The sequence below is a fragment of the Phlebotomus papatasi genome, chromosome 4 (genome assembly GCF_024763615.1).
Source record: "Phlebotomus papatasi isolate M1 chromosome 4, Ppap_2.1, whole genome shotgun sequence".
NCBI lineage: Eukaryota > Metazoa > Arthropoda > Insecta > Diptera > Psychodidae > Phlebotomus > Phlebotomus papatasi.
Window position 1 is genome coordinate 2,931,403 of NC_077225.1, and position 16,994 is coordinate 2,948,396.

A 16,994-nucleotide genomic window follows, 5' to 3' on the forward strand; every position below is an offset into this window, starting at 1 on the left:
TGTGAATACGTCAGAAATAAAGCATCCGCCCTGATCGCTGCAGATTTGGATCGGGACTCCAAATATGCAAATAAATCTGTCCACAAACGTTTCCGCGACAGTTTCCTTACTCTGGTCTTTTATGGGTATGGCGACCAAGAATTTAGTCAAGTCGTCGTATACAGTTAGTATGTACTTATTACCTTGATTTGTCTCAGTCAAAGGTCCAACTATATCAACACTGACCTTATAAAAGGGGTAAGGACTTGTCGATGTTAAGGCCATTGCCATTTTAGTGTCTCATCTTATTTTTTTTCTCTGGCAGGCCTCACATTTCTGGACAAATTTGGTGACAATCCTCCACATGTTTTTGAAAAAAATAACTTTGCTTCACTCTTAAGAAAGTACCTTTACTACCGCGGTGACCCGCAAGAGGGTTCTTATGGAATTGTTTTACAATATTCTGAATCTTGACAGGATCTTGAAGATATTCAATCTTTTGAAAGTAAATGTTTAATGCATTTGCAGTTTTTTTTGAAAAATATAATTTAAAATGCGTTTCAGAATCCTGTAGTCTATATATGTGGAGCTCAGAGGCAAAATGACACATATCCTATGCTTTAGCCATAGGATATGTGTCATTTTGCCTCTTAGCTACACATATGTTTTATCTAAATTGGTTTTGTCGAAATTTAAAATGTCAATTTGGTTCTCTTCAACGTAATCTTTTAGCTTAAGAAAAGCATTAAAGATAACTTCATAAGTGATACGTGATTTTGAGGGCATTCTCATTAAGATCATTAGACTCACTTGCGTTTGTTGTGCAATAATTTTGAAATTTTGATCTGAATCTTTAATTTTAAGGAAAATGTCTTTTTCAATATTGGGGAATTCGGTCACGTCACTATCTTCTGGGATAAAATAGAATGAATTTCCTGGATGATTGGGCTTCAAATTTTCTAGTTTAATTTCATTGACCATGTTAGCTATGTCCGAATCCCGAATTTTAGAAAATTCTGGATATGATATCGATTTATCTGTCTCATCTTTCGTTTTGTCAGCCATCCTCATCTGAGATCGCGTCACTACATTAACTTCTTCTCGAATAATGCGAGAAAGCGCATCCGCGTTGGTATTTAATGATCCCGGTTTGTAAATAATCTTGAACTGGTATTCCTGAAGTCTTAAGCGCCACCTTAAAATTCTAGAACAAGGATCTTTTATACTGTAAACCCATTGTAAGGGTTTGTGATCTGTTTCAACAATAAAAGGACGCCCTAATAAATAAACATGGAAATGTTTGCAAAAATAAAATATTGCATACGCTTCCCGCTCAATAGTGGAGTAGTTTTGCTGAGCAGGATTAAGACTTTTACTACCATGTGCTATAGGGTGTCCATCCTGGGATAGGACAGCGCCAATTTGCCACATTCCTTGCATCCGTCGTTAATGTGAAGGGTTTTGAGAAATTAGGAAACTTTAAAATGGGATGTGAGCTTAATTTCTGTTTTAATGTGTCGAAACTTGTCTGGCACTCAGCTGACCATATGAATGGTACTGTCTTTTTTTGTCAGATTAACTAAGGGGTTTGTAATATCTGAATAATTCTGAATGAAGCGTCTGTAAAAATTTGTAAGACCTAAGAACGATCTAATTTCCTTCAAATTCCTAGGGATGGGAAACGATAATATACTTTCAACTTTTGCTGGATCCGAATACGAGCTTAAATACGAAATCCCAAATATCCGAGCTCTGTTTTCGCGAATTCGCACTTATCAGGCTGCAACTGAATTTGGTGCTCGGCGAGCCGTTTCAGGACTTTATGTACCTTAAGGAAGTGGTTGTCAAGGGTGTCTGAGTAAATGACGATGTCATCCAAATATGACATGCACGTATCATCTAACAGATCACCCAAGATGTTCCGTAACATCCTCGAGAAGGCAGCCGGAGCACTGCAAAGTCCCTGTGGTAATCTCTTAAATTCATAATGCCCACCTAAAATTGAGAATGCAGTTTTTGGTCGATCGGCTTTAGCTATTCGCATTTGAAAGTATCCGGAAGTCAGATCCAGAGTAGAAAACCAACGACTATTTCCAAGTTTATGGAAAATATCATCAATATTCCCTATGGGAAACTGATCTTTTACAATAATGTCATTTAACTTCCGGAAATCAATAACCAAACGGTAGCGTGGATTACCCTCTGAATCCGGCTTTTTAGTAACAATTAGAGCCGGGCTACAGAAAGGACTGTATGAAGGAGTGATTATATCACTATTGAGCAGTTCCTGAATTTGTCGCTTTACTTCAAATCTCAAATAAAAAGGCAATCTGAAAGGTTTCTCATGAATTATACCAGCCCCTGGGAAAGTTCTAATTTCGCATTCCTCTGCCAAAGCGCTGGACGAAACATCCCCTTTCAAATAAAAACACGATCGAAATTCATGGAAAATGTTTTTCAATTTATTTATTTGGGGTCGGAGGGCACCAGAGTAACGGAAGAGGCTCTGGAGTGACATCAGGTTTGACAAGCCTACCACGACGACAACGGCACTTCAGAATGGCTACATGGAATATCTTTTCACTCACAGGGAAGCACCAGGAGCTTAAGAGCGAAGCAAAAAGATTCCAATTAGATATAATTGGTGTTTCGTCTACTAAGCAAAGAGGTAGTGGAACTGTGGATCTTGAGGAAGGGTGGCAACTTTTCCTGTCCGGAGTGGCACCGGAAATGTCTGCACAGGCGGGTGTGGGGATACTCACAAGCCCTCGGCTGTCAGACAGGGTTTGTGATGTCTGGACACACAGTGGGAGAGTGATGGGTATCAAGATCAAACTTGAGAGATCTTCCCTGGCGGTGTTGCAGGTGTACGCACCGAACGCATCGTCAGAGTACCCAGCTTTCCTAGATGAAGTGGAGGAAGTCCTGAATAAGGCATCTTCTGAAGCGGATTCAGTTGTGTTGTTTGGGGATTTCAATGCCCATGTTGGTGTTGACTCTGAGACATGGAGGGGTGTGATTGGGAAGAACGGGGATAAGAGTGAGAACCCGAACGGTAAAATGTTGCTGGATTTCTGCGCAATCAAAGGTTATTCGATCATGAATACCTTTTTCCAGCACAAGGAGATTCATAAATACACCTGGGAAGACACAAAACGAGGACTTAAGTCAATAATTGACTTTGTCTTGGTTCCCGGTGTTGATAGAAGAATTGTCCAAGACGTTCGAGTTTTTAACAGTGCTGAACTGTCAACTGATCACCACCTGCTCTTTGCAAAAATTAACCTCAACGAAGATCCTCCCGCTCTACCTAAGGGTAAGAGCAAAGTGCTTAAATGCATTAGGTGGGAGAGTCTCAAGAAGAAAGACGTTGAGGAAAAATTTGTGAAGGGCATACAGGAAAGGTTTGAACAAATTCCACAGTCTCCTTCTGACATAGAGGCTGAATGGGCCTGCTTCCAAACAGCCATTTTGGCCTCGGCTACAGAAGCTTGTGGCGTTAAGCGCATTAATGTGACGAACAACGTGAAACGGTCATCTTGGTGGGGAACACCGGGAGTAAAAGAAGCCGTTGGAGAGAAAAAGAAGGCTTACAAGTTGTACATACAACGTAAGGATTCTGATTCTCGTGATCGTTATGTTGAGGCGCGAAAGGCTGCAAAGCTCGCAGTTAAAGCCGCTAGAGAGGAGGCGTGGAAAAAGTTCGGTGAAAAGCTGGAGCTTGACTATAGGTCGGCAAACAAAACTTTCTGGCAAACAGTCCGAAGACTCCGAGGGAAGAAGAGCAATTCCATCCAAGGAGTAACATCCAAGGAAGGGAATCTTCTGACCAAAGAGGAAGAGGTTTTAAATCGCTGGAAAGAGTACTTCTCAGAATTGCTCAATCCTCAGCAAGGCACTGATGATGACGTACCCAGGAGTAAAGGCAGGGAGGAAAGTAGTCCTTCAGAGAGTGAAGTCCTGTATGCGATTAGTAAATTGAAGGATGGAAAAGCTGCAGGAATTGACGAAATACGTCCCGAAATGCTAAAACTCATGGGTATAGCGGGTGTCAATTGGCTCACGCGTGTCTTTAAGGTGGCTTGGCAAAGTGGGAGAGCACCAAAGGACTGGCAAGTTGGGGTCATTGTACCCATATTCAAGAAGGGAAACAAGAAAGATTGCTCCAATTATAGGGGAATTTCCCTTCTGAGTTTGCCCGGCAAAGTGTATGCCAAAATCCTTGAGAGAAGATGTCGAGAAATAGTCGAACCCAGACTGGGTGAGGAACAATGCGGTTTCAGACCTGGTAGAAGCACCACGGATCAGCTTTTTACCCTGAGGATGATTGTCGAAAAGGCTTGGGAGTATGCAATTCCACTCTATGCTTGTTTCATAGATTTGGAAAAAGCATATGACCGAGTACCGAGAGAACAACTTTGGGATGTACTGCACGAGTACGGACTGGATGAAGAATTGGTAGGAGCCATTCAGTCATTGTACAGAGACTGTAGTAGCTGTGTTCGTGTAAACGGATCCAAATCGGAAGGTTTTCAAGTGAGTGTTGGACTGCGTCAAGGGTGTGTTCTATCACCATTGTTGTTCATAATATACATGGACAAGATTATGGAACGCAGTCGGGGGCGGAATGCGATTCGTATTGGGGATTTCAGGGTGAGCCATCTCCTCTATGCAGATGATTTGGTTCTTTTTGGATCTTCCGAAGAAGAGCTTCAGCGCACACTTGACCGATTTGTAAATGTTTGTGCCGAAACAGGTATGAAGGTGAACGACAAAAAGTCGGAGGTAATGGTGATTTCCCGACAATCTGTGAAATGCACTCTACATGTTAGTGGAGACTCATTGACACAGGTGGAGAAGTTCAAGTATCTCGGGGTGTTATTCACGAGTGATGGTAGGATGGAGGCAGAACTCTCGTCGCGAATCGGTCAGGCTTCTGCAGTAATGAGGGAGCTTGGCAGAAGCGTGTTGAGGAAGGTCGAGCTTAGTCGATCGGCTAAATTATCGGTTTTCAAAGCTGTGTTCATTCCTATTCTCACCTATGGTCATGAGATTTGGGTAATGACCGAAAGGGTAAGATCGCGAGTACAAGCTGCCGAGATGAGGTACCTTCGAGCGGTAAAGGGAATCACTCGTAGAGATCGAGTAAGGAATGTGGCCGTTCGTGAGGAACTAAGAGTCGAGGAGCTGCTTCTTCGGGTTGAGAGATCACAACTTCGATGGTATGGACATGTTCAACGCATGAATGAAGAAAGATTCCCCAGAAAAGCTATGCAAGCCATTGTGAGGAGACCTCGGCCTCGAGGCAGACCTAGGACAAGGTGGCTGAATCAAATTCAGAATCTTGCCTTGGAACGCCTCGGGATCGAACCCGAACATCTTCCTGAAGTGGCGGAGGACCGACAGGCGTGGGCTGCTAGATTGGATGTCATGGGCCCGCGACCCCAATAGGGATAAGCGGTTGAAAATGAATGAATGAATGAATGTTCTGTGGAAAGTGACGAATTAATCTTAACGTTCTTCATGATTTCATCTGTTCTTTCCTCCTGATTCTCATAGACTTCCTCATGGATTAAATTACTTATTTGGAAAATTTCACAATCATTAATTGACAAGGTTCGCGGAATAAAAGTAGGTATTTCAATTTCCTCATCGCTGATGTTTTGTATCAGCATTTTTGCCAAGTGATTATTTTGGCGAACCAAGCAATTTGGAACATAAATTTTTTCACCTAAATCTGGGGCAATGCATAATATTGCTTTCTCGTCAGTCAAGACTGGGACTGTTATGAAATTTCAAGACTTTGGTGGCAATTTCACAACAGTTGCTCTAATTTATCGGTGTAATTTTGTCCAATAATGCATAAACAGCTTCTTTAGTAAGTTTGCTTTCAGATTGATTTGTGTCACCGGTATTGGGGTCACCCAAATTTTCAGGGATTTTGAGACTTGCGAAATAGTCAACGTTTGTATTCGAATCTGAACCAGAAGAGGGTTCTTTTCCTTGTGCTGAATTTAAATCTATGATAATAGAACCAGGGGGCCAATTCTGAAGTTTATGTGCTATGTAGTGGGAGACTACATAGCTTCGTTGAAATGTCTCTGTGTGTGTGAGCCACAGGATGCCGAGCTTTTGCCACTTCACATTTTACTACCTACGAATACAGGCACTAAAACACTTTGGAAAAAAGATGATACCTTATTGAAATGTATTTTACAGATTCTAATCGAATTAATAGGTTTTTCCGCGGTTAAACTGCACAAAACTGTCTTTTGCGGAGCTGTTGTTTTTCATGTAGTCAACAACGAAAATTCGGCGGTGACTGAGACAACTACCGCAATTGACGAAATTCAGTGGAGACACACTGATTGAGACTGAAAATCGCTATTTATTTTCGCGGTAATTATTTGAATTCAAATTGCATCTTTTTTGGGAATGGGTGCATTAATATTGTGGGTGCATTAAATTACCCATTTTCTTTATTTTAAAAACAAGTAAAGTAATAAATAATTCCTTTATTTCTTGCAAAAGGTTTGTGGTATTTGATGATAAATAATTTAATTTCTGGCTATAATCGTTATAAAAAAATCCTAAAAATATCAAGAGAAAAAATAAAACGCTAATTGATAAGTCAAAAACAGTTTCAAATAATTAATATTTATTTACAGCAAATAGAGTTTGATCCTCGTACAAGAACGTGGTAAAAAAGTTAAATGAAGGCCTTGGGGTAGTTAACGGGTAATAGAAAACGATAAAATTCTGCATTATTTTCAAAAAAAGTTTTATGACATTTTGTTAATAAATTGACGTTTTTTTTTTAATAAAACTCTTTTAGAGTTAAAAAAAATGCGGTCTACGATAATTCGTAATGAGATGTGAATTAATTTTTATGGGATAGGACTATTTAATTACTGTTAATTTAATATGCTTGCACTGTACATAGGGAAATTTAGGTATTAAAGCTTAGAAGCTTGCGGGTATTGAGAAAGACAAAGAGAAAAATTATTAAAATTCTATTATAATTTCTTATATCTTTCTTTTTTAACAACTTTAAAAGACAAATTGTTATTTCTAAAGGATTTTCCTTTAGAAACTTTTCAATTTGAAATTTGAACGCAACATTAAGGCTTAATATAGTTATTTATGCATTCTTTTTATTTAGCTTTTACTAAAACCATATTATTGTGATTAAAATCTCTCAAGTTAGAAATAATTTTTCTAATTTCATTTGTATTATTTATCGGAAAATCACAATTTTCAATTAATTGCAAATTTGAGTATTAGTGATTGAATTCTATCTATATTTTATTTATAAATTATATTTGCATGAGAAAATTAATACTCCCTCTGTCCCAAAAATGTCGTACATTCTTTCATATAAAATGTATTAGCAAAAGTATGAGTTTTTTCGGGACGGAGGGAGTATTAAAATTGGGCATCGTTCACAAGAAAAGCTTTTTTTTGGTAAATACTCTATCACTATTTATTGTTTATTGTTTAATATGATATAATGCTTCTGAAAGACAACAAGAATATTGTTATAATATTCTAAAGAGATATTAAAGAGTTCTACTAATTTTTGTGTTAAGAATGTAAGAGTACTTCAGACAAAATGTACTTAGCTTGCAGAATTTTTAAGTCTTTTTTTTAATAAACCTCGTGGATTAAAAACTATTTTTTATATTTATACATCTTTATACTTCTTTATTTTCACTAATTATCTTGATTAGTGAACACGAGACCTCAAGTCTTCAAATGTTTATATTTTCTAAAGAGGAAAATGAACAAGTATAAAAAATAAAAAATATTTTCAAAATATTTTATATCTCTTTTTTTTTTAATTTAATTTAATCTTTTCTTTCAAAAAAATGAGAATATTCTTGCTCCCTCTTTGAATTCGAGCAATAAAATTTAAGGGTGGCACATTTTTAAATAGGCAACCATATATCCATAAAAAATTAACCTTAGAAAAGAAATTTTAAATTCAAATAACAGCGATTCTAAGCTTTCAAACGTTAGATGTTGTTGGCGCTCAACGACAAAATTAGGCGCGCATTATTTGATTGAGTTGAGATTGGTTATTGGGACGATTATCCAAAAATGAAAATTCAGTGTTCCCTTTCGCTCGATGCACAAATACATTCTCACTCACATCGATCTTCCTTATTCCGTTATCATTTTTATCACTTGGCTCTCTCTCATTTTTCTCTTACTTTCTTCCGGGCTGCTGAGTGAGTTAGATCGCAAAAATCAAAGTGGAATTTATATCTCAAAAAATCTCAAAAATTAATTGTTATCGGTGGTGGAAAAAATCTTAATTATTAAGCAAATTTAGAATTGTTATAGTTGAAGTTAAAATAAATTGTTGGTGCAGTGAAAGAAACGGAGTGAATTTGATTAAAATATTGAAGGAGGAAACCTCACCACGAGGAGAAAAATTTCCCACGTGTTGGAGGCTGAAAGGGGTTTTCCGCAAGGTTTCCGCACTATCGAGAAAATTTTTTGGAGTCCTATCGATCCAGATAGACTTTACTAAATTTATCGATATTTTCTCTGCAGGTTGGTTCATAGATTCGGTGCCTAATTTGGGAACTTGCAAAACAATTAATTTTCTTCTCAATTTTATTAAAGGTTAGTTGGTTTCTCTGAGCAATTCACCGTCTCTAGACGAAAGCATACTAATTCATTTTCCTTGCGTTTATTTAAAGGTTGGTTGCGTATAAGTCCATACATTTTTTGGAGTCCTATCGATCCAGATAGACTTTACTAAATTTATCGATATTTTCTCTGCAGGTTGGTTCATAGATTCGGTGCCTAATTTGGGAACTTGCAAAACAATTAATTTTCTTCTCAATTTTATTAAAGGTTAGTTGGTTTCTCTGAGCAATTCACCGTCTCTAGACGAAAGCATACTAATTCATTTTCCTTGCGTTTATTTAAAGGTTGGTTGCGTATAAGTCCATACATTTTTTGATCCTTCGAGGGAACCTACGCATCCGCTACAGTCCATTAAGATGGTGAGGCACCAGAGAGGAGGATACATGTCTGCCGTTTCCAAGGTAGAAAACGATCTGAACGCTGCACCACCTGCTTCGCTTACCACAGCGGAGAATCTTGAGAATCTCCAGATGCAGGCAGGCCTAGTCCAGTCTATGAAGGAGAAATTCATCACCGTGCAGATTCAAATCATTTCTGAGACGACAGATCCAGTACAGAAGGCATTGGAACAGAAAAGCCTTCCAGAATTCATCCAAAGGTGTGACATCCTCATCAAAAGAATTCGGGATCTCATCGATAAGTGCCCAGTGGAACCACAAAAGATGGGAGCAGAGGGCTCATCTAATTCAGAGATGTCCAACTTTCTGAAGAACTTCATGGCAAAGTCGCAGAGCTACTACCAACAGCAGCTAGATTTATTAATCTCAACGCTCTCAAAATCAGCAAGTAGTTCTAATAGTACTAACAGTAATATTAAATTGCCTCAAATTGATCTCCCTTCATTTGATGGGAAGTTCTCTGATTGGGTATCATTCAGAGAAGAGTTTCAATCAAGCGTAATTAATTATCCCAACCTAACTGAAGTTCAGAAGCTCACTTATTTAAGATCTGCCCTTAAAGGAGAGGCATATTCAGTAATTAAGCGCCTTCAAGTAACTGATACAAATTTTAAAGTTGCATGGGACTTACTCCTTGACAAATTTGAACGGCCAAGTGAAATTGTTGCTGATCATATAAAATCATTTTATAATATGCCTCATATTACTCCCACCAATCCACAAACCATTCATAAAATAAATAGTATTTTTTGTGAATCTCTCATGGCACTTGATGCCATGGATGTGAAAGGTCGTGACCCTTGGGTGATCCAGTTCGCATTAGACAGACTCGACTCTGAATCCAAAATTTTATGGGGTCGGGAATGCAAAAGGGAACTCCCTACCATTGAAAAATTCAAGGCCTTTCTCAGTCAAAGATGCCGTGACCATCTAAATTCTCAGTCCTCTTCATCTAAGCCCTCCACTTCCACTCGCTCTCAGCCTCATAAGTCGCCTATCAGTAAGAAGAATGCCACGGCTCTTACTATATCGAGTCCCTCGAATTGCAAGTGTTGTGATGAATCACCCCATCCTCTGTACAAGTGCCAAAGGTTCCATTCCATGTCAGTGGATGAGCGATTCGAGACAGTCAAGTCCCTCAAGCTCTGCCGCAATTGCCTGGCTTCTCATCAGACGAGTTCATGTACCTTCCATAAATGCAATCGTTGTAAAGGACGACACAATATTTTGTTGCATGAAAAATTCGTCAACTCCTCCAATAATGGCTCACCCCGTGATGCCAATGATTCCTCCGGGTCTGGAAATTCCAAGTCGCCATCAGATTCCAATGCAGATTCTCATCCTTCGCCAACCACGGTCGCCATATCCTCAGTTCCCTCTGACAGTTGTGCCACCCAACCACCTAAGGTTTTCCTCGCAACTGCTATGGTTGACATCCTCAATGCGAATCAGGAGAGAATTCAGTGTCGCATGGTGCTCGATAGTGGGGCACAGATTTGTGTGATGACGACAAGCCTTTATCAGAAGCTAAAGCTTCCAAGACTTCCAGCAAATATTTCCGTTGTTGGCGTTGGAGCTCAGAGTTCCACCATCCGATATCGAGTCCAAGCCACAATCGTTACCCGGTCAGATGAATCCTTCACTTTTGACTGTTATGTCATGCCAAGAATTACCGGAAATATTCCCAATTGGGACGTGGATGATTCCTTCTTGGAACTTCCCCATGGAAAAGATCTGGCTGATCCACAGTGGTCTGTTCAGAGACCAGTTGATTTATTATTGAGTGGAGATCCTTATTGGGCCAGCTGGCTCAACGAAACTGTACGTTTCGGTCCTGGACTGCCTCAGCTCAAGGAGACAGTTTTTGGCTACGTAGTCGTAGGGGAGCACCGGTCGATCGCACCTCAGTGTGACGCATTTTCCAATCTGACAGTAGTGTCTCTTGACGAATCGTTGCGCAAATTCTGGGAAATTGAAGACCTACCCGATGAGCTTCCAATTACAGATCTGCAAAAAGCTGCAGAATCTCATTTTGTAACCACTCATAAGCGAAACTCTGAAGGAAGATTTGTAGTTCAGCTGCCTTTCAAAGATAATGCCCCAAGTCTAGGCTCCTCCCGTCCACAAGCTATTCGGCAATTCCTGGCTCTCGAACGTCAGTTTGATCGTAAACCCACCATGAAGGCATTGTACAAAGACGTAATGGATGATTATCTTGCCAAGGGATGGCTCGAACCTGCTCCCGAGCGCCCATCTGATGTCTCCTCATCCTATTACATGCCCCATCATGGAGTATTAAAGGATTCTGTATCCACTAAACTCAGAGTGGTATACAATGCCAGTGCTAAGACTTCAAGTGGAGTAAGTCTTAATGACAATCTGATGATTGGACCCACCGTTCAGCCTGAATTGGCTTCCATTTTGCTCCGATTTCGGTTGCATCCATATGCTCTAACTGCTGATATAAGCAAAATGTACCTCCAATTGGTACTTGATCCCACTCACACAGATTTCCAAAGATTGGTTTGGAGAGAGTCCAAAGATCAGCCCATCAAGGATTATCGAATCACTCGAGTTTGTTTCGGTGTAGCTTCTTCACCCTTTCTGGCGACCCGGGCACTGATACAATTAGCACAAGAACATAAAGACTCCCATCCATTGGCAGCATTAGTTCTACGTGAAGCCTTTTATGTAGATGATTGTGTCGTGTCCACCAATTCTATTGAAACTGCTAAAAAGATACAAATCGAGTTGGTAGAAGTTCTGAAGGGAGCAGGATTTGTTCTCACCAAGTGGATGAGCAATAATCAACTGCTTACACCTCTCCATACTTCAGACTCTGCTAGGGATTCAGTGATTCTCCAAGATACTACTACAAGTGTACTGGGTCTAACCTGGGATTCAAAGTTAGATTCTTTCCATTTCTCTGCTCCAATATCTCCTAGTGATGTTGTACATTCCAAAAGAGATATCGCTTCGGCCATAGCCAAATTGTTCGATCCTATTGGGCTGGTTGGACCAGTCATTATTGAAGCAAAAATGCTACTGCAACATTTGCACAGTATCAAGCCTAAAAATCCTGACAAGAAGTCTGTGAAGAACTCGTGGGATGCTCCTCTTCCTGCTGAATTTCTGTTGAGATGGAAAAAATTCGTGGAAGCCTTTCAAGAAGTCCGACATATTTCCATTCCACGATGGATTTCAACCATTTCCAATCCCACCAGAGTGGATCTCCACATATTCTGCGATGCTAGCGCTAAGGCTTATGGGGCAGTGATCTATTATGTCTCAAGAGACAGTTGTGGAAATGTGTGCTCAAGGATCCTAATGGCCAAATCGAGAGTCGCACCATTGAAGGAAATAACAATCCCTCGCCTGGAACTATGTGGAGCCCTATTATCAGCAGAAATGATGCATAAAGTCAAACCCATTTTAAATCCAACCAATGTTCACTATTGGACTGATTCTTCAATTGTGCTTAGCTGGCTGAATACACCTCCAGATTCTTACAAACTCTTCGTTGCGAGAAGAATCACTCATATTCTGAAGTTGTCTAAAGCTCCCCAATGGCGCCACGTCCCCACAAAGGATAATCCCGCTGATGTAATTTCTCGCGGTTGTACACCGTCTCAACTTGCATCTACAATTCTTTGGTGGAATGGTCCCCCTTGGTTGACTGAAGATGAATCTTCATGGCCGACAATCTTTAGACCAGGATCCAACGTTCATGATGATGTGACCTGTCTAGCAATGGTTCCAGATCCTGCTTGGCATGAAGTTTGGATGTCTAGGCATTCCCGTCTTACTACAATCAAGCATGTGATGGCATATATTCTCAGATTCGTGAATAACACCACTCCAGCCAAAGACAAGCAATTTGGTTCCATGTCTACGGAAGAATCTGAGACTGCTTTACATGCTCTAATCCAATTGGATCAAGCATACTATTTTCCCAATGTTAAGCAGCATATCGCAAAGGGTACATTGTCTCGCTCGCAATGGAGATCACTCACTGCCCTGGTGCCATTTGTCGATAAAGAAGGTTTAATCAGGGTGGGTGGCCGTCTTCAGAACTCTGGGGAGTCATTCGCGTCTAAGCATCCAATATTACTACCGAAGTCCTTGTTAACCATACACCTAATGAGGTTTGAGCATGTGCAGCAACTTCATGCAGGTCCATGTCTTCTCCTTGCTACAATTCGCCAAACTTATTGGCCATTGTCAGGGAGAAATCTAGCTAGGAAGATAGTCCATGAATGCGTTACTTGTGCCAAAGCTAATCCCAAACCGGAACACCAAATTATGGGAAATTTGCCCTCACCTAGGGTACGATTTGCTAACGCATTCATATCTACAGGAGTAGATTTCGCTGGTCCGGTAATGATCCGTTCGTGTCTCATTCGAAGTGTCTACTCCAGACGGCAAAGCAATGTTAAGGCCTACATCGCCATTTTTGTTTGCATGGCGACCAAAGCCGTTCATATTGAACCAGTATCGGCTTTGAGCACGGAGAAATTTCTAGAGGCATTTCATCGTTTCACTTCTCGACGTGGAACTCCCCGGCATATGTTTTCTGATCGAGGTCGGAATTTTGAAGGAGCAGTCAACGAGTTGGCTCGATTGGTGAACCAGGAGAACCATCAAAGGGTGATTCATGCCGGCACTGAAAGTGAGGGCGTCATTTGGCACTTCAATCCACCAAGTGCTCCGCACCACGGCGGTTTATGGGAGGCGGCGGTGAAGAGCGTGAAGTACCATTTAAACAGAATTACCAGGACATCAGCGCTCACCTTTGAGGAACTGGGTACTGTTTTATGCCAGATTGAGAGGGTTTTGAATAGCAGACCCTTGTGTAAAATGTCTGAAGACCCAAATGAGGCAAATTATTTAACACCTGGACATTTTCTAATAGGTTCTGCCCTAAACGCTCCTCCAGATCCTAATTTGTTGGAAATTCCAGAGAATCGACTTTCCATGTGGCAGAGATGCCAGGCAAGGGCTCAAGATTTCGCCAGGAAATGGCGGATGGAATATTTAAACACCTTGCAACAAAGATCTAAGTGGAGATGCGCACAAGACAATCTTAAGGCTGGAGTAGTCGTCTTGTTACTGGATGAAACCCAGAAGGAAGGATGCAAGTGGATACTTGGAAAAATCGTGGAAGTTCATCCCGGACAAGATGGATTCGTAAGAGTCGTGTCTGTGCGAACTGAGAAGGGGTTATATAAAAGACCAATAACAAAGATAGCGAGACTACCTATTCCAAGTTACCAGGACGATGATGCTGGACCCAAGCAATCGGATGATTCCTTGACCCAGCCTGGGGAGCATGTTGGCGCTCAACGACAAAATTAGGCGCGCATTATTTGATTGAGTTGAGATTGGTTATTGGGACGATTATCCAAAAATGAAAATTCAGTGTTCCCTTTCGCTCGATGCACAAATACATTCTCACTCACATCGATCTTCCTTATTCCGTTATCATTTTTATCACTTGGCTCTCTCTCATTTTTCTCTTACTTTCTTCCGGGCTGCTGAGTGAGTTAGATCGCAAAAATCAAAGTGGAATTTATATCTCAAAAAATCTCAAAAATTAATTGTTATCGGTGGTGGAAAAAATCTTAATTATTAAGCAAATTTAGAATTGTTATAGTTGAAGTTAAAATAAATTGTTGGTGCAGTGAAAGAAACGGAGTGAATTTGATTAAAATATTGAAGGAGGAAACCTCACCACGAGGAGAAAAATTTCCCACGTGTTGGAGGCTGAAAGGGGTTTTCCGCAAGGTTTCCGCACTATCGAGAAAATTTTTTGGAGTCCTATCGATCCAGATAGACTTTACTAAATTTATCGATATTTTCTCTGCAGGTTGGTTCATAGATTCGGTGCCTAATTTGGGAACTTGCAAAACAATTAATTTTCTTCTCAATTTTATTAAAGGTTAGTTGGTTTCTCTGAGCAATTCACCGTCTCTAGACGAAAGCATACTAATTCATTTTCCTTGCGTTTATTTAAAGGTTGGTTGCGTATAAGTCCATACAGATGTAAAGAAATATTCTAATTTTGAGTGGACTTTTGCATACAAAAAATGCAATTTTAAATATGTGGAATTTGTGCATACATTTCATATAACTTTAATTATTTAGCATTTTTTACATTTACGGAATGTCTTCAACTATATTAAAGATATTTTTGGTCAATTTCAGAGAAATTTTTGCCATCTAGGAATGTCCAAGAGGTGCCTAGATAGCTTTTAGCTATGTAGTCTCCTATCTAGTCAGGGGTTGTCGCGTTTTCAATTCGTTAACCAACTTAACGAATCCCAGACACTCACACACATTCACCAGTAGTGTACATGTACAGCTATGTAGTCAGACTACATATATGTAGTCTGACTAGATACGGTCAGAATTGGCCCTCAGGTGAACATTTCGCCCAAAACATACCTATGACCTGCAAATTCGCCATATTAAATTATTGAAGGTCAAAGGTCAACTTCTTTGGAAGTCTCATTTTTCAACCGAATTGGTTAAATTTGGATTTTTTGGAAAGGTATTGAAATTCTGAATCCAAATGCATCGGTCATAATCGGTGATGGATTGGGAAAGTAACGGTAATAGCTCTCGTTCACGCAAAATTACCTATAAATTGTATAAGAAGTCTTTAGTGTATAATTCCTATCGAATATCACCCTCTTGTCTCTTCCAGAATGTTCTAATACCTGGCAATAGATTTAGACAACTTAGTTAGGATAATTTCCACAAGAATATATACCCCTTGACCTCCAGAATATTCCAATTACCTGTGGAAGACAAAGAAAAGCCTTTATCCGGATCGGATGGACCCAAAATGTTCGGTTTTCCTTGCTTGTCGCCGACTCCAAATTCCTCAGCGATCTCCTCACTCAGCACCTGACACTTTCCCTGATCTCTAGACACTTTTCTTACAGAATAAAACACTTAATTTCTCACTTTTAAAGACTTTTTTATTTCACAAAATTGTTGCACTGTGGCTGATAGCTTCACTGATTGCGTAAGACTGAATTTGCAATTTTTCACAAAGAAAGGGGAGAGTGAGGATCGAACGGGATATTTGGGAGAGGATGAGAAGTGGGAGATATGAGAGGCGGGAAGAGTGCATGTGGTGTATTTTTCCCGCCGATATTTCGCTACTAAGTGGCGACGTGTACAGCTCTGTTTTAAAAATTAATGATAAAATTTTTTTTCGCATTTTTTTAGTCTCTTGACCCATATAAAATTCAAACGGTAAGAGATATCGACTTCCGGTCTTCGGTGACCTTTCCTCAAATGACATTATCTCGTGCCCAACCTCTTTATTTTCCCCCCCACCCCTTTCATACGTTCCCTATCCCACAAAAATAGGTCAAAAATGAGGTTTTTCCAATTTTACAAAAAATCGGCCCAAACTTTTTCAATGATTTTTGGATATGTCTTAGAGCTAGCCCTGGCAAACATTTCGTCCAAACGTATCTATGACCGGAAAATTCGCTATTTTGAATTATTGAAGGTCAAAGGTCAATCACTTTGGAGGATCCGTTTTTCAACCGATTTGGTTAAATTTGAATTTTTTGGAAAGATATTGAAATTTGGAACCCGAATGCATCGGTCATAATCGGTAATGAACCGGTTAAGTACCGATTTTTGAATGAATTTACATCCCCTTTTTAGTAATATTCCCTAAGAAAAATGTTTTGCAATTTTGCAAAAAATTGGCCCAAGCTTTTTCAATGATTTTTGGATATGTGTTAGAGCTAGTCCTGGCGAACATTTCGTCCAAACATACTTATGACCGGAAAATTCGCCATTTTGAATTATTGAAGGTCAAAGGTCAACTACTTTGGAAGTCTCATTTTTCTTTTTGCTTAAAATTTGATTTTTTAGAAAGGTATTGCAAATTAGGATCCGGCTGTATCGGTTTTCATCGGTAATGAATCGGTTAAG

At 39.9% G+C, this 16,994-nt stretch overlaps 2 protein-coding genes across 3 annotated transcripts; both read left to right on the forward strand.

Moving 5' to 3' along the window:
- Nucleotides 1-1,841: 1,841 nt before the first annotated feature.
- On the forward strand, nucleotides 1,842-8,563 carry LOC129808524 (uncharacterized). Its single transcript, XM_055858301.1, has 3 exons — nucleotides 1,842-1,947; nucleotides 2,570-3,941; nucleotides 8,539-8,563. The coding sequence occupies exons 1-3, from the start codon at nucleotides 1,842-1,844 to the stop codon at nucleotides 8,561-8,563; spliced, it is 1,503 nt and encodes a 500-aa protein (XP_055714276.1).
- Nucleotides 8,010-15,051, forward strand: LOC129808634 (uncharacterized). Of its 2 annotated transcripts, XR_008752435.1 has the most exons (5): nucleotides 8,010-8,538; nucleotides 8,611-8,687; nucleotides 8,773-8,844; nucleotides 8,922-14,901; nucleotides 14,974-15,051. XR_008752435.1 is itself a non-coding variant. In XM_055858421.1 (3 exons), the coding sequence occupies exon 3, from the start codon at nucleotides 8,994-8,996 to the stop codon at nucleotides 14,388-14,390; it is 5,397 nt and encodes a 1,798-aa protein (XP_055714396.1). In that variant the 5' UTR covers nucleotides 8,010-8,687; nucleotides 8,773-8,844; nucleotides 8,922-8,993; the 3' UTR covers nucleotides 14,391-15,051. The 2 variants fall into 2 exon arrangements, 1 of the variants encoding a protein (XP_055714396.1); XM_055858421.1 differs by having other exon boundaries at nucleotides 8,010-8,687; nucleotides 8,922-15,051.
- The last annotated feature ends 1,943 nt before the right edge of the window (nucleotides 15,052-16,994 follow it).